Source organism: Aotus nancymaae, unplaced genomic scaffold (genome assembly GCF_030222135.1).
Source record: "Aotus nancymaae isolate 86718 unplaced genomic scaffold, 86718_ANA_hifiasm-v0.15.2.pri h1tg000059l, whole genome shotgun sequence".
Taxonomy (NCBI): Eukaryota; Metazoa; Chordata; class Mammalia; order Primates; family Aotidae; genus Aotus; species Aotus nancymaae.
The window spans coordinates 70,228,171-70,254,510 of NW_026988473.1; the positions used below are offsets into that span (position 1 = coordinate 70,228,171).

Consider the following 26,340-nt stretch of genomic DNA (forward strand, 5'->3'; position numbering starts at 1 on the left):
GGGCACAAAGGTCAAATTACAGTTTGCCCACCCCTAAAGCCCACCCAGATGAGACTTTGTGGGCTCCAGCCTGCTGCGCTGGTTCGAGAGGCTGAGCTTGGGCAAGGGAGCACTTTGCCAAGGATGGGTAGGTCAGCTCTGCCAAACCTGTGCAATTTTGGGGCAGTAAGAAGGCTGGCGCTTTACAAGGGAGAAGGGCACCTGCTTTGTCTTCAGAGGCCCACTGAGCTGCCGAAACTCTGGCTTGACCAGATTTTCTCTCAGACTAAACATGGGTGTGTGAAGGCTATCATCAGGCCTCCATCCCAGCAGCACGTCAGCCGCAGCAGGGTAAGTGGGTAGCCAAGATGGCAGACAGATGGGGCAGGCGAGCGGGGGAGAAGCTGCCGAGACTGTGCACCTCAGTGAAGAGATGACATCTCATAAATCTTGCAGGCCCAGAGCCCATGTGGTCTGCCACAGTGCCTCATTAACACTTCCTCATTCTCACAAAGAGGTGGAAAATAACCAAATGTGACATGCTGCCTTCCAAAGCCATTTCATCAGAAGGGCACACATCTTTCCTCCACCACTTGCAACATCTCTACTTGTGATGAGAGTCCTAAATAGCTTAGGCTGAGAGGTTTTCCTCCCGGGACAACAGATACTTAACTACCTCCAGATCACAGCCTTAAGCCATCAGCCCTCTCCTTCCCTCCCCTCTCTTCTCAGAGATTCTCCTAGAGAATGGTGAGCCCATTTGACATCCAGTCTTATCAATCCAAGGGATCAAGTTGGAATTTTCAGAATACCTGGAAAAGCATGTATCTACTGCCTTTTCTTTATGTATCTGCCAAAACCAGTGTTGATTTCAGTCACAGCATCTCTTAAAAGTCCTCTTTCAAAAGGGACAGACTGAGTCCACTTACTTGTCTGTCACAGCCTGCATGAACTCGTCCAGCAAGTCATCATACGCCTTCCCGCGCACACGCTGGTGTTTCAGGCCGATGTACAGAGGGTCTCTGAGCAGCTCCTGGAACAGATAGCACCCATTGACTGAGCCTACTCCCAGTGTTCCAGCTTTTTTTTTTTTCCTAACAAGTATCCAGGATTACTGGGATGAACCAGGAGGTAGGAGGAGAGGAGGGAATAGGAAGCTGACTGGACCCCCCGCCCAGGTGTCATCTCTGAAAGGGTTTGGAGGCTAAGCCAGTGACTAAGGGTGGACTCTCAGGTGGTCCCCATTTTAGAAACCAAGGATGCTTTGAACAAGGCAAGTCTTTCTGAAACACAGTCTTTCAACCTCCGTCTGCAGGCTCTAGGGCTATTTCAGGATTTCTCAACAGTGGCACTACTCACATTTTGGCTGGGATAATTCTTTAACATGAGGGCTGACATGCACACTGTAGGATATTTATCAGCATCTTTGGCCTCTAGCCACTAGATTCTAGCAACACTCACAGCTGTAACCATCAAAAATGTCTTCAAGGCCTGATGTGATGGCTCATGCCTGTAATCTCAGCACTTTGGGAGGCCAAGGTAGAAGGATCTCTTGAGCCCAGGAGTCTGAGACTGTCCTGGCCAACACAGTGAGACCCTATCTCTACAAAAAAAAATTAAAATTTAGCTGGGCATGGTGGTGTGTGCCTTTGGTCCAAGCTACTCAGGAGGCTGAGGCAGGAGGATCACTTGATTCTGGGAGGCCAAGGCTGCAGTGAGCCATGATCACGCCACTGCACTTCAGCCTGGGCAACAGAATGAGACCCTGTCTCAAAAAGAAGAAGAAAAAGAAAAATGTCTTGAGACATTGACAAAGGTCTTCTTAGGGACAAAACTGTCACTGGTTGAGATCCACTGTAGCCAACTTTAGGCAGCATCTTCATTGAGGCATTGGGTCTCATCCAGTGTCCCTGGTCTGGAGTCATATTAGAAAACCAACCCACCCTTCTATCCTTTTCATTCCTCTCCCTTCCTTCCCTCTCTCCCTCCTTGAAATCTTACTGAATACCTACCATGTGCCTCACATTGTGCTGTGCCCTGAGGATACAAGCATAGAATGAAACAACCAGGAATTTCATTTCAAGAAAGATGCTCACCTTAACACCTAGCCTGTATTCAGGGCCCCTCCACCCAACCTCCTGCAGCTCTTTCCTTCACAGCAATCATACGCTATCGGGTTATCTGTGTCTGTGTTGGTGTGAATGACCACTCCCGCTGGCCAACTTACTTTCCACATCTTCCATTCCTCCTACCCAATCACAGATTCAGTGGACTCATTCATGCATGACACATTTATTTCTCATTACTGTTGCTGACACTGGGCCCAGCGGGGGATTTGTAGAAAAGTAAGAAATGGTTATTGCCTTCTAGGTGCTGACAGGTGGCTGCTGAGTAAACTAACACATTCTACTGCAGGCAGAGTGGTGCTGCTTTGGAACAAAGTGTGGCACACAGAGGCACAGTGATGAGTGAAGAAATTCCCCTTGGTGTGCAGATTGGGATTGTGTCATGCAGAAAATGGTCAGCCAGGAAGAGATGGGCAGATTTCAGCAGGTGGGCCTCCAGGCTGAGAAGTCAGCATGAAGAAAGGTTGGGGGCTGGAGGCAGGAGGAGGAAGTACCTGGTGTATTTGGGAAATGGGAGGTAATTCCATGTGTTAGAATTTCCGGGAATTATCTATGTTTTTGTCTGACTCACCAAAAATGTAAGTTCCTAGAGGACAAGGTTTTGTGTTATCTTCATCTCCATCTGAACTGCTGCTGCAGGACACAAAGATTAGGACCAGTGGGCCTACACCCCGACCCTCGGGGGCTTATAGTCAAGTGTCACCTCCACCACTCTCAGCTCTATGACTTCGGGCAGGTTACGGGGCTTCTCAAAGCCTTCTTCTCATCTACCAAGTGGAGATGAAGTATGGGCTGCATGGGGTGATTGTGATGATCAAGTGAAAAAATATATGTGAAAGAGCTTGGTGAATTATAATGCATGCTATAAAACAGTGGTAGCAGTTTTAGCTTTCAAGGTGCCTCCAATGTGTCATGTATTGTCCTAAGTGCTTTACTTAACCCAGTGAGGTCACGTCAGTCACAAAGGTGTGTGGCTCAGATCTGTCTTAAGGGAACCTGCTGAGGGAGGGCAATTGGTGGACAGCCTTTAGCTGCCACACTCTCCCTGGATTGCTTAATGACTGAGCATGGAGGGAGTGTAGGGTTAACCATTTCTGCCCAGCTGAGGTCTGCGGGGGGCAGGAACTTTCCACTGGTCTGACTGAGCTGGAGAGACTCTCCCCAGGCTGCCCTGCAGCCCAGGGCCTCTTACTAACACCCTCCTGCTCTCTCTTCACAGGTGGCTGACCTGTACTACAGTCTGAAGGCTCCACTCACCCCCAACTCCTACTTCCTCCCCCTTTATTCTTCACAGGTGTCGCCCCAGTACCTCTCTCTCATATCTATTTCTCAAAGGACCCGAGAGGTAGGTCTCATCATTTCCCCCATTTTATAAACGAGGCAACAAGACACAGAAAGGTTAAGCAACTTGCTTAAGAGTTTGGGCTCATAAATGCAGGAGTCAGGATTCGAAGCCAGGCTGTAGGGGTCAGAGTCTATGGTTGGAAGCACTCAGCCAGGCTGCATAGGTGGTTCTTCTGCATACCAACAAGAATCAATTTTTCTTTTTAAGGACACTCTTTTGGGTCCATACTGCTTTAATATCACTGTAGTAGGTGTTGGGGAGGGTGTAGTTTAAGGGACAGGAAAGAACAGGAAATAAATGTGTTCTTAACCATTTACCCCAAATCCCACATACACATAAGATCTAAGGTGGGGTTAGCACTTTGTCAAAAGTACCATAGTTTTACATTTAGAAAGATGGTAGGTCCTGGCCTCCTCTTTCACTCTCCTCATCCCCTGGATTGAACACCCTTGAAACTGTTTAGGATTCTTCCCTGGTAGAGGGGTGTGTGTGTGTGTGTGTGTGTGTGTGTGTGTGTGTGTGTGTGTCAGTGGGTGGGGGACTAAAGGGTGAAAGTGGTGCATACATGGTGCCTACCCTTCCACCTGCCACCTTCAAAGTGACCATCAAAAGCCACTTAGAAGCAGCAAATATCCAGAAAGAAGAAATGATAAATGATAGTAGAGTAACTTGAAATTGCTAGGCAGTAATCAAAATTGGTGGGTTTTAGACTATGCAGTCACCTGGACAAATTTGTAAGAGATTATTTATGGTGGAAAAAGCAGGATACAAATACACAGATATCATAATTATAACTATCTGAAACACACACAGAGCTTGGAAGGACGTACATAAAAATGATTGAAAATAGTGTTACTCTTGGTGTTGACAGAAAATATTCACTTTGCTAATTCGTATAGAGAATAAAAGGGTCCATGGTTGAGTTATAATTTGGGATGTTGCCAAATCACAGGTTTGAATCTTGGTGCATCAGGCAGCATAGAGTGAATTTCTCAATCCTGTGTATGCAGTTTCTGGGTAAGTTCCCCAGTGGTACTGGAGTATTTTTAGATTTTCAAAAAATTTCTCAGTATACTGCAGTAAAGATCAAAGGTCAACCATAATGAGATACTGCTGAGATACAAGGGTGACTATAAAAAGCTTTTAAAAAGTCTTTATATTTTCCTTTCATAATAAAATGTTCTATGTCTCAGATACTTTAACCACAAAAAATGAAAAAAAAGTTTCCATATGGACATGATGTTAAAATATAGCTTCTTATGTTTGTATAGAGTTTTAAAGTAATTAATTCATTTGTTCATTCTAATAGTCTGACCTCTTCTCATCCTATTTTACAGGAAGTTGGAGTTCAAGGGTTTAAATAAACTGCCCAAGTTCACAGAACCAGAAAGTAGCTACACTGAGATTGAGCTTTGTCTGGGTCTCATGACAGTGTCCTCTTTAACCATCACTTGATATTGTGGGGACCAGGGAACCAAAGGGCAGCTCCTAACCCTCTGCCTGGTCCTCCTGGAAGAAGTTACTAGTGGCTGCAGGCTCTTGTCCTGCAGACCAGGCTGGGGAAAAGGGAAAGCTGGAATGGGTTCAGGGGAAAGGCTGTGTCCACATCTCTAGTCAGCTGGTTTTCCTTTAGCAGGAATGGCAATGGCTTCTCTAAAACAGTACTGGGCAGAGCTCCCATGGCTGACTTGGCACAACATAGAACAAGAAGTCCACATTTTGCTGTGTGTCCACCAACTGACTGAGATATAAGAATGCCTGCCAGCAAGGGGTGGGAGTAGCAACCTGCCTGGACCCACTCCTTGCAGCCCTTCTCTATCTTGACTTCTTCACGTGTGTTTAGAAGAGAAGATTTCACCAGATAGTATTGCCAGATAAAATACAGGATGCCTAGTTAAATTTGAATTTCAGACAGGCAATAATTAAAAAGAAATGTTTAGAATTAAGTTTCACCCATGTATTACATGGAATACACTTATGCTAAAAATGTTGAATTGCTTATCTGAAATTTAAATGTCACAGTGTATTGTATTTTTATTTGCTCAGTCTGGTAACCCTATCAATACAGGCAGAGGAATCTTCAAATTTGGAGGCAACGTGCCACAGGGGAAAGGACACTACTGGACCTGGTGGCTCTGGTCAGGATGCTTCCCTCTGAGCATCCTCAGTAGGTCCCAAAGGGGCTCTAGGCTTCCAAATAAGATAGACCTGAGTTTGAATTGAGGCTTTGTCACTTAACTAACTCTGTGGCTTTGGGCAAGGTATTTAACTTTTCTCTGCTCTCTGTTAAATAGGGATAATAATGATTTCTATCACACAATGCAAGCTCTTTGAGCTCCTCATTCATCTGCATCTCCCCAGAGAATTGTACAGCGATGGCACACATAAGCCCTTGAGGAGCATTTAGTGATATGACTGTTAAGAGTCCTGGGACTGGGCTGTGGAGATGCTGAATTAAAAACTAAGAAGGTCTTAGAAATCACTTGGTTCAGCTTCCTCAATGAGTTTTTGAAGGTTGGAAAGAATAAATGAAATGCCCTAAGTCACAAAACACATTGGTGGAAACCACAAGGCAGAAATCATGGTTTCTAAACCAGGACTCTTCCCAGGGTGGGGACCAGGCTTATTCACTTCGACTTTAGTGTTCAGTAGGGTGCCTGGCACCTAAATATTGAGTGACTAAATCTTTCCCCTCTGTTAGATACTTACTAAGTTTGCTTTGGAACCAAGTAAGTTAATGATTATAATTTTAGGTGAAGGCCTTTATTCAAAGTGGGTGAAGCAGAACTTTCTTCTCTGCCATGAGAGTTAGAGGGTTGAATGTACTCTCTATGGCTGTTTGCCCAGCTCTGCCTCCCCTAAGGTTTTTCTTGGAGACAAAATGTCATGGAAAACAAAATGGTTTCCTCCTCTTCACTGCCTAGATCAGTGAGCACTGGATTTAAGCTGGAAGACAGATAAACCTCCTGGTTGAAAAAATATTTATCTTGCATAGCAACAAGCATGCTGTGATGTTACTCAGGGAACCTGGGGGTCTGGGAGGTCACTACATTGGGTTCACGCTGTGGGCATAGCACACTTTCCCCTCCCAGTGGCAGTCCCACCTACCACTCATTCCTTGGGAAGCTCAGCTAAGCCCAGGGTAAGCTACAGAGATCCTAGCAAGGGCATCCTCATGGGTTACACATGTGTAGAGTGAGCTCTATGATGGCACCACATGGTGAATGCTGAATAACAATAATCTTGCAAGGTAGAAGAAACCCTGCAATGCCAGCCTGGTTACCAACTCCATGCTTCCTTGGCAATCCAGTAACACCCAAGGCAATATTTACCAGGCTCTGCTGATAATCTGCTCCCATGCTTGTTTCCCTAAGCAGACATGACTCCCCTCCCTCCATCTGTTCTTCAGTTCCAGAAGATCACACAGCATCTCCTTCTGGGCTGAATTCATAGAGGCTCAAGACTTCTGCCAAGAGAAGACCTCCAAGGCTCAGTAGGGTCGTTTTAAAGCCAAGCCCCACACCCCTGGATTCTCCCACACTGCCTTAGCACAGAGTGGGAAGAGCTCTGGGTTTGGAGTAAAACCTTGGGAAAGCCCTTTCTGCTCTGAGCCTCTTTTCCCATGTAAAACAAGGGGGTTGAATGAGATGGTACTCAGATCCCTTCTAACCTGAATAGTCTGTGACTGGCTGCGTATGGATGAAACAAAATAAATCCAATCCACACGCAGCCATGATGGACGCCTGAGCAGGTGCTCTCTTCCCCTACCCCCTTGGAACTTAATCATGAGATGTCCCTTTTTCATGGGATCGCGGCCCCACACACTTATTTTTCCAAATCTCCTTGGTATCGGCAGGTGAAAGTGACGCAGAGTTTCAGGGCTGTGGACAGCAGATGTTTTCCTTCAACAGGAAACCTGGAGGGGTGTTGTCTTTGTGATTAAAGCTCCTGTTGCCTCAGAAGTTTTTATAGAGCCATACACACAGATGGTCCAGTTATTCTGACACTAAAAACCCCTCACAACAGCATCCTCCCTGTGTGGACATGTGAGATAAAAGTGGTAAGGCCAAGCTTCCCTTTGTTACATCTTAGGCTTGCTCTGAGCAAAAGATGTGCCCTGGGACTTCTGGTGGGGGCGATGTCTTGCAAACAGAATCATAAAAAAAAAAAAAAAAAAAGCTGTAGTTGGGAAAGGAGAAAAATAACCATCTTCCTAATGTTGGTCACTTTATAACTTTGAGAATTTTGTGTCCTGAATTTCTTCAAGTGGGTCTGGAGGGGGCCTACCGTTCCCTAGAGGGGAGGATGGTATAAATAGCATCTCTATCCTCTGACTTGATCCTGAGTGTCCATGGGATCCTGCCTGTGTGAAACACCCATTCTTGGCCCCCATTTCCAGTCTATAATGCAAACACCTGACCCCTTGGAGCAGTGCACCACGGTGGGCAAGGCAGCTCTGGAGGCAGAGAGCTGGGTTCCAATCCAAGCTCTGAGACTTAGAGCTGTGGGATCTGAGGTAAGTAGTTGACATGTTTCAGTCTCAGTTTCTTTATCTGAAAATGGGGAGAATAATATACTAGGGAAGAACTGCTTCCTCTCACTCCTGGGATGCATGCGGAGGGCAGATCAGGGCATGTTCCCTCTTCCTAGATGGGGGTACTCTGGTCCCTCCCTGACATAAAGAGCAGGCCCAGGGGAGGTTCTTTCCCCTCCACATCCAAAAGGGACAGGGGATTCTAGAGGCCTAAAGCCCTAGGAGGAGAAGCAGATGCTTTGAGTAGATGTGACACATGACTCATTAAAGTGACCAATTAGGTGACAGTGTTGAAACACTGACAACTAGAATATTCTATTCAGGCTGACCCTCATGTATCTCCCTCAGGTTCAGCAGGGTGCCTGACACCCACTAAACACTCAATACACTTTTATTAAATAAGGCAAAGTGTTCACAAAATAATCTTAATTGAAAAAATTAGAACAAAATCACATTATGATTACACCTAGGTAATAACCACCTCTATGTATAGGCACAGAAAAATATTGGAAAGAAACACGAGTGCAGCACTGTGGGAGAAATGCCATTTCCTTTTTCTTTAAAAATTTTGAATAATGTTCTAAATTTATTTTAGTAATAAAAAATTCTAAAAATCAAGAAATGATCTTTACTTACAAAGCAGCAGAAACTGGGGGCACAGGTGTAATGTGGGGAGAGGAGCACAAACTCGGATTTGGATCCCAGTCCTGCCACTTCTAGCAGATCTTGGGCAAATGAAACTCTCTGGGCCTGTTTCCTATGCTATAAAAAAAGAGGGTAATAACAGATGCTCAACTCACAGGGTTATTGTAAGGCTTAAACCCAGTGGTCCACGAAAAACAGCCTGACCCACAATTACTGCTACAGTCATTTTTTCTGGTGGGTTTGTTTTAAGTTAGAGCCAGCTCTAAACTTCAGCATATCATTGCTGAGTGCTGGACCTTCAGTGACAAAGGATCCCAGTGCACCAGGGCAGCCAGCACCCTTCCAGTGGATGCAGTGGCCTCAGAATAAAACTCATTCTGTTCCAATTCTTGTCTAAGGTCAGCTTTTAGAAGGAATGAAGGTCTCAATTAAATCCAGCTGGGACACAGCAGGAGGTGTTGGAGAGGAAGAATAAAACAAAGTTTGCTGCGCTCATCCAGGCTTGCAAAGAAGCATTCTTTGAGGCCAAAAGACAATTTCAGCAAAACTCAGATATCTGGCTGGGGGAAGGGCACCACTGTGCAGAGCAAAACTTGAAGACTGGTTTTGATGAGCAGCTGTAAAGCGTGTGTCCCCATCCAACCTCCTGTCTCCTGAACTGGTGAGGAGACACATGGAGACCAAGTGGTTTTAGAGGTTGCAGGATGCTCAGTAACTTCTGGTCTAGTCTATCAATGTACTGAAGGGGAATTAAGTCTAAGGAGGTGCAGTGACTTATCTGGCTCATCATGTTACTGAAACCAAGGTCCCTGGCTCATCAGGGTATTGGGAACCAAGGTCCCAATCCAATACTTTTCCCACTTTCTTACCTTTCCTCGTCTCACTCCCACCCCCAGGATTTCCCAGCTGTTAGGCAAGGTCTGCCCAGTGTTCCATCATTGGATCGTATCTGCAGATGAAGCCTGAATAAGTATAATTCTTTACTAGGATCTATAGTGCTTGCTCTTGTTTGAAATGGGGATGCATGGGCCGGGCGCAGTGGCTCTCGCCTGTAATCCCAGCACTTTGGAAGGTAGAGACGAGCAGATCACTTGAGGTCACGAGTTCGAGACCAGCCTGACCAACATGGTGAAACCCCGTCTCTACTAAAAATACAAAAATTAGCTGGGTGTGGTGGTGCATGCTTGTAATCCCAGCTACTCGGAAGGCAGAGACAGGAGAATTGCTTGAATCCGGGAGGCAGAGGTTGCAGTGAGCTGAGATCAAGCCACTGCATTCCAGTCTGGGCAACAGAGCAAGAGTCTGTCTTAAACAATAAAATAAAAAAGAAATGGGGATGCATGGTGTCTAGGGAAGAGGAAGGACATGTAAAGAGTCTTGGCAAATTTTCTTAAGAGAGATCACTGCAGAATGCAAGTAAATACAACTTTGTTGATAATATGAATCAAGAATTTAAAAAATGATCATTCCTTTTGCTTCTATACTTAAATTTCTAGAAATTTATCCTAAGGAAATACTCAGAGATAGGGACAAAGACTCATCTGCAAAAATGGGTGTCAGAGCACAATTTATATTTGAAAAAAAAACTAGAAACAACCCAAGTGTCCAACTGTGGGGTTTTCTTTTGTAAATTATGATAAACCAGGCAGCTATTAAACTAACATTGTGGAAGAATGGTTAATGACCTGGAGGAAAAATCATGACAGATAATTAAATTTGAAAAAGAAATATAAAATATGGTATATATAATAAGAACCCAACTTTTATTGTATAAGTGCTTTGGGGAAAAAAAGGCTGGGAGAAAATATACCAATTTGTAAACAATGATTAGTGCCTGTTGTGTGAATGATGTTTTATTTTTAACACTTCTCTGAATTTTCTCAATTTTTTTTTTTTTTTTCAGACAGAGTCTCGCTCTGTCACCCAGGCTGGAGTGTAGTGGTACAATCTTGGCTCAGTGCAATTTCTGCCACCCAGGTTCAAGTGATTCTCCTGCTTCAACCTCCCGAGTAGCTGAGGTTGAGGCACCACGCCCAGTTAATTTTTATATTTTTGGTAGAGACAGTGTTTCACCATGTTGGCCAGGCTGGTCTCAAGCTCCTGGCCTCAGGTGATCCTGCCCAGCTTGGCCTCCCAAAGTGCTGGGATTACAGGTATGAGTGACTGTACCCGGCCTCAATTTTTAAAAGATGAACATGCACTGATCTCAAAGATAAATGTCATTAAGAGGGAATCCTTGGATATTTTTCCATGGTTTCTGACACAGAGATGTAGCTGCAAATCACAGACATGCCCAGGGTGGTTCCCAAAGCAGACAAACCATTGGCTGGGGTTTGAGCTCCTTAAACCACAACCTGTTAGGAATCCTGCAGGTGGATCTCACCCACAGCTTGGCCTAGTTTCTTTCACTGGATTTACAGGACACTGATCTGCCTGATCAGACATTTCAGCCCCTGGTCCTGGTGCTTTGAATTCTAATCCTTCCACTGGGGCAGCTTGCCTTGAAAATGCTAAAAAAACACAGCCCAGTGGTCACACCCACCTCAAGGGAAATAGAAACTGCATGGGGTAATGGAGGTTAGGGAGGAAGGAAGCCCAAGCATGGAAGCCTCTGTGGGCACAGAGGGCCTCATGGAGGTAGAGGAGCAAGGGGATCCAGGAGTAGAAGAGGGAACAGAATGGAGCTAGAGGTGGGCAACCAGAGAAGAAGGTCCTCTACTCCACAACTGTGTAGGGGGAGTGCCCTGGTCAGGGGGATGCCAAGAAAGAAATGGCCCATTGCTATGTAGATATAACCACCCACAAACATGCTCCTCACCCCATCCCAGTTGCCACCTTCCGGCCCCAGAGCTCCTGGCCTGGACAGCGGGTTACCTCATTGTTGGTGCCGACATCCAGCAGCACAGGGAGGCACTGCTGCGGGTTCACCCCTCCGCATGCTGTGTACAGGGCCAGCTTGCCCACAGGGATGCCCATGCCGTAGCAGCCCAGGTCTCCCAGGCCCAGGATACGCTCCCCATCAGTCACCACCACGGCCTGAAATCATCAGGGAAATCAATCAGAGACAGCACTTCCTGCGACAGAGTGCTCATTTTAGCAGCCCGGGCACATCAGGCTTGACGACTGGATGCCCACTGACTTTGCTGGGATGAAACAGCTTGTCTGGGATAAGGCCAGAGTATTCATTCACCTGCAGGTGACCGGTCCTTCCTGGCAGGCTGGTGAGAAACCCCACTGAGAGGATATGACAGAAAGATGCCTGCCCTGCATTCTGAGGTTCAGGTGGGGGCTGCAGAAACAGCTGGAAGGAAACCATATCAAATCACTTTATTCTCCTTCAAGGAAACTCAACAGACACTCTCAGCCTGAGAACTTGGGGAGGTGGAGAGGAAAGAGCATAATTAAGGGAGAAAATGAAAAATAAGTGTTCGTGCTGCTGCTACAGCTCCAGAGTTTAAAGACCAATCTAAGTACTTTCCAACCTACTCCTGGATTACAAAAAATCCAATTTGCAAAGACCAGGGCTCCTTGTGACATCTTCTAGGATCACTATTACATATGAAATCAGGAAGTCTCAAGCTGCACTGGGATTTACCTTTTGCATTTGGCAAAGAATTGCTGAGGGCCTACTATGTACTAGATGCAGTGCTAGTTCAAGGCTTACCTACTATGAATTAATAGATGTGAATGAAGGTGATGGTGATGATAGGAATAACTGTATTATTATAATGGATATATGTTTAATCATTCATTTAATACACATTTATGAGGCACCTACTTTGCATAAGACACTGTGGTAGATTCTAGGGGAGGGAGCTTCAGTTTGCACATCTATAAAAACAAATATACATGGACCCAGCCCTTAAAGGATTAATGGGCCAAAGGAGAGATGGAATGTGCACATTAATAATCGTGATTCTGGGAGGGAAGCCAGACTACAGCAGAATAGCATAAATAGTGGCAGAGATTAGAAGATGGGAGGTTAACCCTTCATGGGTGAAGGGACACATATGCCATACCTTAGACAGGTGAAGATTGTGGGGTATGGGTGAGGAGAAGGGCATTTGATGTAAAAGAAAGTTAAAATCTGGGTTATAGGTGCTGGGGGTGGGGGGAATGTAGGGTGTGTGTGAGGAACGAGAAGGTGTAGGTTGCAGGAAAGGAAATAATGAAAAGTCAGGCAGGAGTCAGACTGTGAAAGGCCTTGAATGTTTGGCCAAGGAGAGTCCCTCAGGGTAACAGTGAAGTTGTTTGTAGCCCACTCCCACCTGCTCACCAGCACTAGCTGTCTCCATCTCTAAAAGAGTTAAGTTTATAGGTCTCTGATCCCTTCATTGGAACTTGGCTTCGGATCTGCTGTGGGCTACAGATGTTCTGATTGGCCATGGGCACCATAGGGTTTGGTTAAATCCATGAAGGTACATTGCTGGGCACTGGGGATAAAGAGATGAAGACCCATTCTTGCCCTGGAAGAATTCATGATCTGGTACCCAAAGGGTTTATGGTATCTTCTCACTTCTATTCTCTCTTTTAGTGGAAATAGGCGGAGAGATTCTTAAAAATACTCCTCTGCTTCCGAAAAAGAGTCTCTGGAGGGTGCAAGAGATCCATGAAAATCATGATATTCTCCCTCAGATTGGTCTACTGCCTCTGGAGAGTGCTCACAGACTGCATCTCATGTGATCTTACCCCATACCCCGGGCAGGTAGGCGGGTCTGAGATTCTTATCTCTGCTTCACAGGTAAGCAAACAGAAGCTCAAGACCTTTATTTTCTCTATATATTTGTTAAGTATCAGCCACATACCAGGCACTAGGCTGGATGTTTCCACATCAGTTATCTTAAACTATTAGATGACTTAGCAAGGTCATCTTGCTAGTGTATGTGGCAGGGCAGGGTTCCAGTCAGTGTTCCTGGTTCAGGGCTCCTTCTACCACCCCAACTGGCTGGGCTAAAGTGCCTATGCTCTTGGCAAAGTCCTGCCCTGCTTTGGCACCACCCTCTCTGCAGTCTACATCTGACCTCTTGGTAGCTCTCCCTGTTGAAGACGATGTCCTCATGCTGCGCCTGGGTATCCAGACTCTGGGCATTTCTCTATCATCTCTCCCAACTAAAGCTTCCTTATTATGGTTCCCATGCTTTCAGAATCCTTCTCCGTGCTGAAGAGGCAGTGAGTGACATAAGTTAAACAGAGGAAATCTGCTACTCCAGACTGTTATCCCCACAACCCTAGGATGGTGACAGGGCTCTGCAGTGCCACTCTCCCAGGCTGGACATGCCCCAGGGCACTCTACTGCATGACCAACTCCTCTGAGTGACTGTCTCACCTCCATCTACTGTCTGCCCACAATCCTACCGTGCTTATAGTTGAGTTACTGCAACAGTTTCACAACCAGACTGCTTGCCTCTCATCTTCCTCCCTTCCATTCTCTCCTGCCAACCAGTGTCAGACACATTGTGTCAAAAGCCCATTTTCATTATGCCATTCCCAGGCTCAAAGACCGTTAGTGACTTTGAGCAGTCCATAGAATAGAGTCCAAAATCCTTAACTCTTCAATGATCTGAATCCAACAGATCTTCTGAAACGTATCTCCTGCTACACATCTGTACACAACTGCCTTCTCTGGCCATAGTGGCCTTTTCATTCTTCCCAGACACACTCTAAATCTGCCTACCACCTCTCGCTCTCAATCTCTCTATTCCTTTCTTCTGGAGAGTACTTTTCCCCATTCTCAGCAGGATAAATCTTGCTCATTACAGTCTACTGAAAGTTCTTCTTCCCCTGAATTGCTGTATCTACCACACATGGTTCTTGTCTGCATTTTACAAACATATATTAAAGATCCACTGCCTGCCAAGACCTGCACAAGGTGCTATTTAAACCTTTGGTGGTGAAAGCATCTGGGTTGTTATTTAACATGTTTTAAAATGCACATTTTATCTCACCAAACAGCCTTAGTGGTTAATGGCTGGGGCTTTGGAATCTGATAACCAGTTTCTGAATGTAGGACCCTTGATGATGTGCCATGTGTAATTTTGGATAAATAGATAACTTTTCTGAACTTCAATTCTCCAAAAAATGGGTATAATAATACTACTACTTAACTCATTAGGTTGTTATAATGATGAAATAAAATAACATACATCTTATTTTAACCTGGTGCCTTGTATAAAGTAAGAATGATGAATAAATGGTTGCTGCTCTTATGATTTTAATGGTGATGATTAGGGCAGAAATTGTATCTTAGACTTTGAAATTCTTTCTGATCTCTCCAGTTTAGCATTAACCATACAATTATTATCTGTTAAATGAATGAATGAAAAAGAAACCAAGGGGAGACTTTGGCAAATGCAACATTTAAGAAAGTCTGGCCATGCAAAGCTTAACAGCTATAACCTTGGCATCCTCATCCACTGCTATGGCTCCTACTGTCCTAAGTGGATGACACCTGTAGCTAACTGTCTGCTGGACATTGCCACTCGAATGTCCAATAGTCTTCCCAATTCCCACAAGTCCCTAACCAAATAAATCTTCTTTTCCCTCTTACTCCTTTTGAGCCTTTTTACTCTGCTGTTCTCCTGCTCTTTGTTACCCTATATCTTCCAAGTTGAAAAACATCCAGTCTTCTTTGATTATTCTGTGTTAGTCAACCAAAGCCCATTGGTCACCAAGTTCTGCTGATGGTGCCTACTCCCTATTTTAAACATCTGTTCCATTATCTTCATATTATTGCTACTGCCTTGGATCAGATAATTCATCTTCACTTGAGACACTGCAGTGTTCTCCTGAGTGGTCTCTCTACTGGATTTTCCCCATTCCATCTCATTTTTCCACAGCACATCCAGATGTATCACTTTCTTGCCCCCAAATCTCTAGTGGTTCCTGATGCCTGTACAATAAAGCCCAAACATCTTAGACTGGCACTTAAAGCCTTCCATGGGCTAGGCACAATCTGCCTTTTGAATTTCCCCTTTATTATCTCCATACTCCATCCAAACTGAAATACTTCCAATTTTGCACAAGGCTCATACGTTCTTACAAACATGCCATCTTACTTCTCAATTTCTTTATCTCCTTGATACAGATCTTACCACCCTTGAATTTTTCAAGGAACAGTTCAAAAAGCACTTCCCTCCATGAAGCTTCCCTTCTGAATTTTATCACTTCCTTCTCTGAATTCCCATAGCATTTTCCTCACCTACGAAACCTATCACTCTCTTCCTTGTATTATAGTTATGTACATTTCCTTGTGTTTCATAGTAGCTTGAAGCTCTTCTGGGGTCAGTAATGGGTTGTGTCATCTTTGATTCATCAGCACTTAACTCGGTGCCTGTAATGTGACACACACTCACAAACAGTGGGCAATGCGATAGATCCAACAGAGAGAATGAAGTGTGTCTTCTGCACTGAACAGAGTTCAGACCTGCTGTGGATTAACAAGTTCAGAGAGGAGACACCGCACCCTGTTTTTCATGACATAAATGGACCTCAGGCTGGGAGCCACTAGTTCTGTATATTGTCAAAAGGCTGAAGGCAAACCTAGGCAGCATCCTTAGCTCTAAAGCCTAGCAACCTTTTCCAGAACAATAGAATCACATTTTCCTTGTTTGGAAGAGTTTAAAAATTCATAACTCCCCTGTTTCTCTGATGACTCAGGGGAGGTTTGAAGGATGGTGTGCCACATTCTTTCTTTGCCCACCTGCCTCAGACCTAAGGCCTTTTCTGAATTATTGCCCACATCCTTTAGCTTGGGTGGACCCAATGGGACTGACCCAAGACTGACCTGAGGATCAAATATTCTTGCCTGCTCTGGAGCTTCCTTGGACTTGTAGCTACGGTCATAGGTTGCCCATAGCACTGTTTATACAACCCTCTTCTTTCTCTTCCTTTTGTTTTATCCTTCCTTCTCATCTTTCCTTTTATCCTCCTCATCATCTTCTTCCTCTTCTCCCTCTCTCTCTTTCCACAACAAAAATAATGCACACTTCTTAGTTTCAAATCTTGGTTCCACTCCTCCCTTGCAAAGAACCTAACCTCTCAGCTTCCTTGTCTATAAAATGGTAATAATAATAGTCCCTACCTCCTACAGGGTTGGCATGAGTTAATCTATGTAGAGCACTTGGCATCATACTGCATGAGGTGGATATGATGATGTGCTGTCCAGATCCTCCTGCAGGAATGAAAGCGTTATTTTCCCAGCTGTATCCTCAGATTATCAGCCCACTCGGGGAGTTTCCTCTACTGAAGAGAGCCACCTTGCCCAAAGCCACACCTCCTTCCAAGGGCAGCCCAATATAGGAATCTAAAGGCCCACTCTGTTGCTTCACCTCTGGATGCTATTGAAGGGCCATCCTAGCTCCAGAGCCTCCTCAGGGGCTCAATGGAGCCTTGTTTGAGATCTTACCACAGTCCAACATCTCCTTCTGTTCTATCCTGTTTTCTTCCTTCACACAAGTGTTGGCTGACTCAAGAGCACTCCCTAATATGTCTCAGAGACTGTTTTTCAAGAAATCTAACCCCTGACAATGAGCACAGAGTAGGGTTTAACACAAAGTGGGCCAATGCATGTTAGGTAGGCACTTGGCACTAGCAATCTGCTCCAAGTGTAAACACCTAAGTGGCTGTTACAGAGGATGTGCCCAGTAGCAGAGGAGGATCCCCTGGCTCTCAGCACCTCCTCCCCCAGAGGCTCCTGGGACTGGGTGAGGGAGAGATTTAGGAGCTTGGGAAAACTGTTAGGGAGGAGGGCTGTTCTCAGCTGAGCCTTCCTATAGGCTCCAGGCAATGGCCACTGTGGGAAAGAGTCTGAAAAGCAGTTCTCACTCCTCTTTGTGATTTACGCTAGACAGCTCAAGACAGCCTGGCCTGGCCCACCCCCACCTTCCTAAAAAGCAAGGCCCACAAAACTTCACGGTCTCCCCAGCCCTGGGCTTTGGCCCCATTTCCCTTGCAGCCTACTCTTCTTACATTGCAGTTTTCAACTCTGCTTTTTTGCTGGGAAACCATAGAAAGTCATTTTTTACTTTCTGAGTTGATTCAGAAGTTCCTCTGAATCACTCCTCCTCTCTAGGAGAGCAGCTAGCAACAGGTCTAAGGATATCTGTGCCTTGAAAAAACTTTCTCCCACTTAGCAGCTGGTTGGCAAAGTGACTTAGGACCACAGTTATGGGCTGAGAGCCAACACTTAATTGTGGGTAACCTCAGACAAGTCACTTAACCTCAGCTTGCTCATCTAAGAAAAGACACAACTCTACACATTCTTTTTTTTTTCTTTTTTAGACAGGGTCTCACTCTCTTGCCCAGACTGAAATGCAGTGGCCCCATCTCAGCTCACTGCAACCTCCACTTCCCAGACTCAAGCGATTCTCCTGCCTCAGCCTCCCAAGAAGCTAGGACTACAGGCATGTGCCACTATGCCTGACTAATTTTTGCAGAAGAGATGGGGTTTTACCATTTTGACCAGGCTGGTCTCAAACTCCTGACCTCAGGTGATCCACCTGCCTCTGCCTCCCAAAGTGCTGGGATTACAGGCGTGAGACGCTGTCCCTGCCCCCCCCCCTTTTTTTTTTGAGACAGAGTCTTGCTCTGTTGCCTAGGCTGAAGTACAGTGGCACAAGGCTCATGGCAACCTCCACCTCTGGGCTTCGAGTGATTCTCCTGCCTCAGCTTCCTGAATAGCTGGGACTACAGGCACCTGCCACCATGCCCAGCTAATTTTTGTATTTTTAGCAGAGACGAAGTTTCACTGTGTTGGCCAGGCTGGTCTTGAACTCCTGACCTCAAATGATCTGCTCACTTTGGCCTCCCAAAGTGCTGGGATTACAGGTGTGAGCCACTGCACCCAGCCACACTTGTACACATTCTTCAGGACACACACTGGGGGTTTCAGAAGTCCTTACTCCAACTTCTCCCTGTGTCTGTGGGAATAGAATGAAGTAGTGAAGGAGAAGTTCTGCATCAGTCCCCAAGTGCTATGGAATAATGATGAGCAGAGATTCCCTACCTAGGTAAGAAGACCTTCCTCTCCACTTTCTAAATAACAGGAAAATACATATCAGAAAACAAGAAAGACTGTGGCTTGGAAATTCTAACCCTTTGAAAGGGTACCCTGGAGGTGGGGGGAGAAAAACCTCCAGAAAAAGCCCAGTGAATAGGGCAGGGAGGGGCCCAGGGTAAGCCAGAGGCAGTCCAAGCAGCTCTAGTGGACCTGTTTACATGCCAGACCACAGGCCCAATATTCAGAGCTCCTGGTTTTTCCAGAGAAGCCACAAATCCAGGTGCTTGGATATCTATTTCTGATGAACTTTCCTGATTTTAAAATGTTGCCCATGAATTTGAAATGTTAGAAAACCACTAAGGGCCATATCAAATATGTCTAGGGGCCAAATCGTCTGACTGCTCATTTGTGGCCTGTGATTCCCAGGTAAGGGAGACTTCTCAGGCCCTGTCTGCCCTGCTATGTGGGCTACAGCTGCCTGCACCACCTCCAGTGATGGCAATATCTATTCAAGTGCACTTCAGTGTGTATAGACTTTATCATGGTTAATCCTTATAATAGGAAAGCAAAGCTCAGAGAGGCTATCTGCACACGCAGCAGGTAAGTGGAAGCTTCAAGACCAGAACCCAGGGCTGTCTGATTGCAAAGCCAGGTCTGATTCCTCTACATAGTCACTGGGACTGATCTCCAGGTTTCTTTAAAGTGAGACAGGAATAAAGGATGGAGGTGGTCTCAGACACTCACCTGTGCACTCTAGGGTGGGTGGGAAACCAGTTACCTGTTTACTCCTTGTCCTCTGGGGTCTCTTTGGCAGCACAGATGTAGTGTATGTCATTATTTTTGAGTCAGTCTTTCTAACTAGACTTTGAGCTCCTTGAGTATCGGCCCATATACCTTCTCTGTATGTGAACCTCCAGGGAGCTCTTCCAGAGTAGATGTTTACTAAAAGATGGTTGAATGCAAATGAATTCAATACCACGGGCCCAGATCTGCTCATGCAACTTAATATTCTCCTTAGAGGCTCTGGATGTCTCTCTTTTTTGGGGCCTGCTGGAGTCCTACGTCTTCCAGGGTACCCAAAGCCCTGTTTCTCTTCCTCTAGAATCACAATGGTTGTGGTCTCCATCTCTTTGGCAATTAGCATTCAGTATTTAGAAGGTTCTCAAAATATATTTATTGAAGTCAATAGATATTCAGCTCCTAAGGTTCTATTTTGAATTTACATCTCAGTTTCCCAACCACAATACAAAGCAATTTGAGGGTAGGGTCCATGTTTTTCTCATTTTTCATCCCTCATAGCAAGGCCTTTGATACAGTTGTGCCCTGATAAGAGGAACAATTGAAACCTGAAATCTAGTCCATCATCCCCTCACCAAACTCCTGTGCCAGCTTGGAGAGAAGGGTGCCTTTTTGTTAGTTAAACAGAGGTACCTTTATCATTCTTTCTAATTCCTTATAATTTGCACAAAAGCACTGAATATATTAGTGGAGAACCCCCCGGCACAGTATCTGTGACATGAAAGATGCTCAGTATGTCTATCAACTGAATTCATTCAACTCCACAGGCATCTACTGAGTGCCTCCTTTGTCTAAGGTTTCCCCAAGATTGAACTGTCCAGGAAGGTGAGTGAAAGAGGTAACTTTACAGGACCCCAATAGCATATACACTCAGATTAGCCCATCTAGTAAGCTGGCTTCCCTTAATGTCCTCAATATTTTATTATAGATTCATGCTAGACATGCTCTGGAAACTTGCTTCTCTGGGCCTGGGACCAAAACCTGCAGGGCCAAGGCCTTCACATAACTGGAGTCTAAGAAGATAAGCAAGAGGGAGAAGCACAAGATGAAATGATACCCAGACACAGATGTAAAAAATGAGCTAGGACTAAAGTCCCAGGGCCTTGGCTGTGGCTCGAGCCTGGCTCCTGAGAGCCAAGGTTCTGTCCCCAGCCTGCTCTGTTTTTAAATAACATTCCCTGGAGAGAGCCAGCAGTGGGTGGGACACAAAGAGAGGTAGACAGAAAGAAGCTGTATTTGGTGTCCAGTGGAGAAGGGTGGAGGGCCTCAGGGAATGGGCAGGGAAAAAGAGAGAGAAAACAGTGTTGGAGTGTCAGAGCCTCCCAGGCAAAGCAGGGTGATGTGAGCATTGGCCCTGAGAGTTCCTTGTACTATACTTGGTCAGCACCAACCGCTCCCCAATTCAGGTGTCAAAAATACCCTCACGAGCCAACCAGTGGATGTTTTGCATTTTTGCCTCACTCATTTTGTTTTCAGAAGTAACAATGATCTTAGATACCGAAGCCCCTCAGATTCCTCCATAGATGTCTCTATAGCAGGAGATCTGGGGATTTAGCCAAAGGCTAATACATTTCTACAAAGTTGCATGTTTTATATATAAAAATTAACATCACTGGGCACGGTGGCTCATGCCTGTAATCCTGGGAATTTGGGAGGCTTCAACAGACAGATTGCTTGAGCCCAGAAGTTCAAGACCAGCCAGGGACACATGGCAAAACCCCATCTCTGCCAAAAAAAAAAAAAAAAAAAACAACCCAGATATAGTGGCCCACACCTGTAGTCCCAGCTACTGGTAAGGCTGAGGTGGAGGATCATCTGAGCCCAGGAAGTTGAAGTTGCAATAATCTGTGACTGTACTCCAGCCTGGATGACAGAGTGAGACTCTGTCTCAAAAAAAAAATTAAAACAACTTTTGTATTCTATAATATTTTCACGCCTGTAATCTTAGCACTTTGGGAGGCCGAGTTGGGGGGATCATCTGAGGTTGGGAGTTTGAGACCAGCCTGACCAACATGGAGAAACTCTGTCTCTACTAAAATACAAGATTAGCTGGGCATGGTGTTGCATGCCTGTAATCCCAGCTACTCAAGAGGCTGAGGCAGGAGAATCACTTGAACCCAGGAGGTGGAGGTTGTGGTAAGCTGAGATGGTGCCATTGCACTCCAACCTGGGCAACAAGAGTGAAACTCTGTCTCAAAAAAAGAAAAGAAAAAAAAAAAGAAACGTTTTCTCCTAAAGTTTTTGAGTAAAATGGATGTTCCTGGAAGAAGTGGCAGGTTTATTTTATCACTCTACATTTATGCCCCACATCCCTACCCCCACACTGCTGTGTACACCCAGGGTACACACACCCAAGTGTGAAGATATTGTCCATCATAAGTTTTCACCTTTGGAACAGCATGTCCTCACCCCACATCCTAGTCTCTCCACTTGCTAACTGTCCACAGGCTACCTCTTAATTCAAGGCCCAGCTCCACTGTCACTTCCCCCATGAAGTCATCCCAGAATTTTCTCAGGCTAAAAATCATCCCTGCCTCTGAAAGAACATCCTCAGTTGTTGTTGTGTACCATATTTATCTCTGGTCAAGTCTCACCTTGTTAGTCTTTTGTGCCTCTGGCTTATCTTCCATACAACAGATCAGCTACTCAAGAAGAGGGTCTATGCCTGATTTCTCTCTGTGTCTACCATGGAAACTAGCACCATATATCTAGCAGGGACTCAACATATGCTGAACATATCTTCAGATTAACGATTACAATAATGAAGGGCAGTGTCACATGGATGCTTGGTTAATGCAAACCTCTACTCTGTGGTGTATTTGTACTTGGCTATAAAAGGTCTGTGGCTTAGGAATGGGGGATAGTATGATGCCTTTAGTGTCACAATGGCTCATTTTATAGCTGGAAATGACTCTGGTTCAGGCTTAAAGGGTTCACCCAACAATAATGCAATAGCAATGAAAATGAATCATACCTTAATATTGTCTTCTGGCCAAGAGTTCAGCATTGTTGCAAGGTGGCCCTTGTCGTGAATGGTGATGAACAGTCCACTAAAGGAAACAAAACATGTACATACAGAGAAACCAGGCAGTCAGACTAGGAACTGAGCAAAGTCCACAGTACTGGGTATTGCATTAATTAAATTTGCTCATAGACCTGGGCAAGAAAGATTCCTGCCCTAAGCCCCAACAGTTTAGAGGGTCATCCTCTGGCTTTCTTCCAAATTGCTTCTCTCCACAGGGCAAGGAGTCCATGGGGCCAAGGAGTGTGCCTACCTAGAGCCTGTGCTCCCCAGAGTCTGTGCCCTTCTTTCCTCCCTCTAGACCAGTACCCAGCATGCCAGAATTCCCTGACTGAATGGCCCCAAGGCTGATTCTAGGGACGGTCTGGGTCTCTTCTCCAGGTCCCTCCTCCCAAGTACAGACCACACTGCAGTGGCTGGATCCCTAGGGCTGGGGCTGCGACTGAAACTTGGAGATGTGGTTTGGGATGTTCAGATACATGTGCATGACGTTCTTGCAGTGGGGGATGGAGCTGGGGATGGGAAGTCTTGAGCTACTCCATCATGATCACATACACACATGCATGCGCGCGCGCACACACACACAGACACACACACACACACACACACACACACACACACACACGAAGGCAATGGGGGCTGGCCAAGAGCAGACAGATACTGGAGGGAAATCAAGCTTTGAAAGCAGGAATTATACCTTTTGAGATTTGCAAGTTTGCAGCTTTTTGCCTGAAGGCAGTCCAATCTGCAGGCAACTTGGGGCAACAGAAGGTCAAAGTCTTAATAACTTGAGGTGTCAGATAATAGATTTGGAGCTAGAAGAGAAGCCAGGAAATGAAGAGGGAATGGGTTCTGGAAGGGAATAAGCCACAGAAAGAATAAACTCCCAAATCTACGCAAATTATTGGCTGACCACTAAACTATGCATACACAGGGGGATTGGCAAAAAATAAGTACAGCTGGAATCTGAAAAAACTGAGCAGAGATTTTAATTATTGCTGATTAGGAGAGAGAGAGTTGGGAATTTGAGTCGAGCCAAATCAACTCCCTCCTAAAACAAACATTACTCATCTAAGAAATAAAACAGAATCCAGAGTCCACAGAATCCAGGGTACACTGAAATCCATTTTAATATTCTGATTACTTTATATATGTTAGAAATTTTCCATAATGAAAAAATTAAAACAAAATAAAACAACTACAAAAACATCACCAAACCCGAAACTGTTCTTGACCTCCACATTTCCTGCCAGGCTGTTCTCTTTCCCTCTCCTCCCTTCCATTCCAGACTTCCTAAAAGCATTGCCTATACTAGCTGCCTCCATTTGTTCACCTCCCATTCATTTCTCAACCCGCTGCAGTATGTCTTGCCTCAACATGGTGCTACCAAAACTGCTCTTGCAAAGGCTATCAGTGACCTTCACATTCCTAAATGCAATGGACACTCACCAGCCCCCATTTCCTTTGTCTTCTCAGTAGCATCTGACACTTTTCATCACTCCTCTACCCAACTTTTGGCTTCTGTGACTCCATTTTCTTTGAGTTTTCCTCCTACTTCTCTGCTGCTCCTTCTCAGTCTCTTATGTTGGGTAAGTCATCCAGCCATTATGCATTAAAGTTTCTCAAAAACTGTACCATCCCACTTTTTTCTTACTCTTATTCTATTTGTGATCTTATCAATACCCAAGGCTTTTGGCCAATGACTCTCAAATATCTATAGACCAGCGTTTCTCACCTTTGGCACTTTTGACATTTTGGGTCGGATAATTCTTTGCTGTGCAGGGTGTGGTTGTCCTGCACATTGTAGGCTGTTTGGGAACATTCTTGGCCTCTACCCTCCAGATGCTAATAGCACTTCTCATCACATTGTGACAACCAAGAATATCTCCAGATGTTGTCAAATGTCCCCTGGAGAAACACATTATCTCTGATTTTAGAGCCACTATAATAGACCTTTTATTTAACTGCCTACCTGACATTTCCCTTTGCATATCTCAAAGGTACTTCAAACTTAGCATGTACCAAACAAAATTTATCATCTAATCTTCCACCATTATGACTCAAAGACAAGATAAAACAAAGAAGATAAAACTGATTTTCTTTCCTTCTCCCTTTCTCAGTGAATATTATCCCTTACATATCTAATTTGACAATTCCAACCCCTTGAAATCATTCTTGATGCTCTCCTCTCTTCTTTTTTACAACTCATTGCCAAGTTCTTCATTGGTACGTTCTAAGTAACTCCTGGTTCATACATTTCTTTCATCAGAAACATCACCTCCCTTGTCCGGGCTTCCAATATCTGTTGCCTAAAGTGCCACGATAACTTGGTAACATCCACTCTTGCCTCTCTCCTATTTTCTATATGCTAGTGAGAGCGATGTTCTCGAAATCAATGACTCATTGTTTTACTTCTTGTGCTAAAAATAGACTGAAGACCAAAGTCCTCAACATGCCTACAGAGCCTTGTGTGATCTGGCTCTTGCCAACCTTCCTTACTTCATCTTGTTCCACTCCACTTCTTACTCTACACTCTTCAGCCACACTGGCCTTTTTCCATTCCATCTCAGTGCTACTTTGAAACCACCTTTGCAAAGATTATGACAGTGAGGGAAATCTAGCATGGCTGACTTCATCTTGCTTCTAGCCTTACAGACAGGCTGTCCTTACTTATTACGGGGCATGGGCCAGGCTAACCATGGGAGAAATTTAGTTTCTAATTTAACTTGAAGCAAGAGTGATAATAGTCTCTTCCTAAAACTGATCCCTTCCTTGTTCAGTTTTGGGGGCTGAAACTGCCTTTGTAAGATGAATTAAAGATTAGGATTATGAAAAGGGCCTGACCTCTGCTAAAACATAGGCATAGTTTCTATAATCCCTTACTACTCAGCAGCCATGTGGCTAGAGGTCACAATATTTTTTACTTCCCTAGTTGCTCCTATAGCTAACATCACTATTGTAGAACCTGAGATTGGTCTTTTGAGATGTTTTTCAGATTTTTGCATTCTGGCAACCAATTGACCGCACCAACACCCATGACTCATGACTCAAATGGTCCTGTGGCCCCTACCCAGAGGTGGGCTCAGTGCACAAGAACCATTTTCCACATTCTTATCATTTCATTCCCAACAAATCAGCAGTGCCCATTCCCTAGCCTCCTGACCACCAAATTATCCATTAAATCCCTAGCCTCTGAGTTCTCAGGAGGCTGAGTCACTCTCTCCTCTCAGCTGCCTTGTGTTAATTAAACCCTTTCTTTATTGCAATACTATGGTCTTAGTGAATTGGGTTTGTCAGTGGGCAGGAAGAACCCACTGGGCAATTACAAGTTCACATACAATTCCTTCTGCCTAATACACATGCTTCTTCTCACTCTTCAGTTAATTCATACTCATGCTTTTGATAACTTCCAAGTCAAAGGAGAGGCTCCCTGCTTTGTGCTCCCGAAGTACCCCATCCCTACGATCCCTACATAAACAAACTTGTCACATTTATTTGTGTGGCTATCTCATTAATAATCCCCATCCCCCTCATTAGACTATAAACTTCATAAGGGCAAAGTGTGCATCTAGTTTTGTTGTTATTGTTCACCACTGTATCCCTAAACTTAGTCCATAATAGATGTTCAATGCACAATTTTTGAATAAATGGAAAATAAATAAATGAATGATGATAATGATAGTTGGGGGATGAGGATAAAAAGTGTTGAATAAAGCTGGAAGAGAGTTGGAACAAAGGCAACTTGTGTGTGTGCTATGTTGTATCATGTTCAAGGGACCATGTGGGTTGTGCTGTTGCCTGTGGCTTAAAGCAGGAAAATGAGCACATGGAGATGGTAGATGAGCCAGGAAAGAGGAAAACTCTAGAGTTTAAGACTTGGGAGTGCAGGGCTCC

At 44.9% G+C, this 26,340-nt stretch overlaps 1 protein-coding gene across 4 annotated transcripts in view; it reads right to left on the reverse strand.

Annotated features, from left to right (window-relative positions):
* The window catches only part of ME3 (malic enzyme 3), a 211,516-nt gene that overhangs the window by 51,100 nt on the left and 134,076 nt on the right, over nt 1-26,340 (reverse strand). For all 4 annotated transcript variants that reach the window (XM_012469477.3, XM_012469479.2, XM_012469478.2 and 1 more), the window contains exons 4-6: nt 22,399-22,474; nt 11,504-11,665; nt 909-1,012 (exon numbers count right to left, since the gene is read on the reverse strand). In XM_012469477.3, the coding sequence (XP_012324900.1) occupies nt 909-1,012; nt 11,504-11,665; nt 22,399-22,474 (342 nt within the window). The remainder of the gene's footprint in view (nt 1-908; nt 1,013-11,503; nt 11,666-22,398; nt 22,475-26,340) is intronic.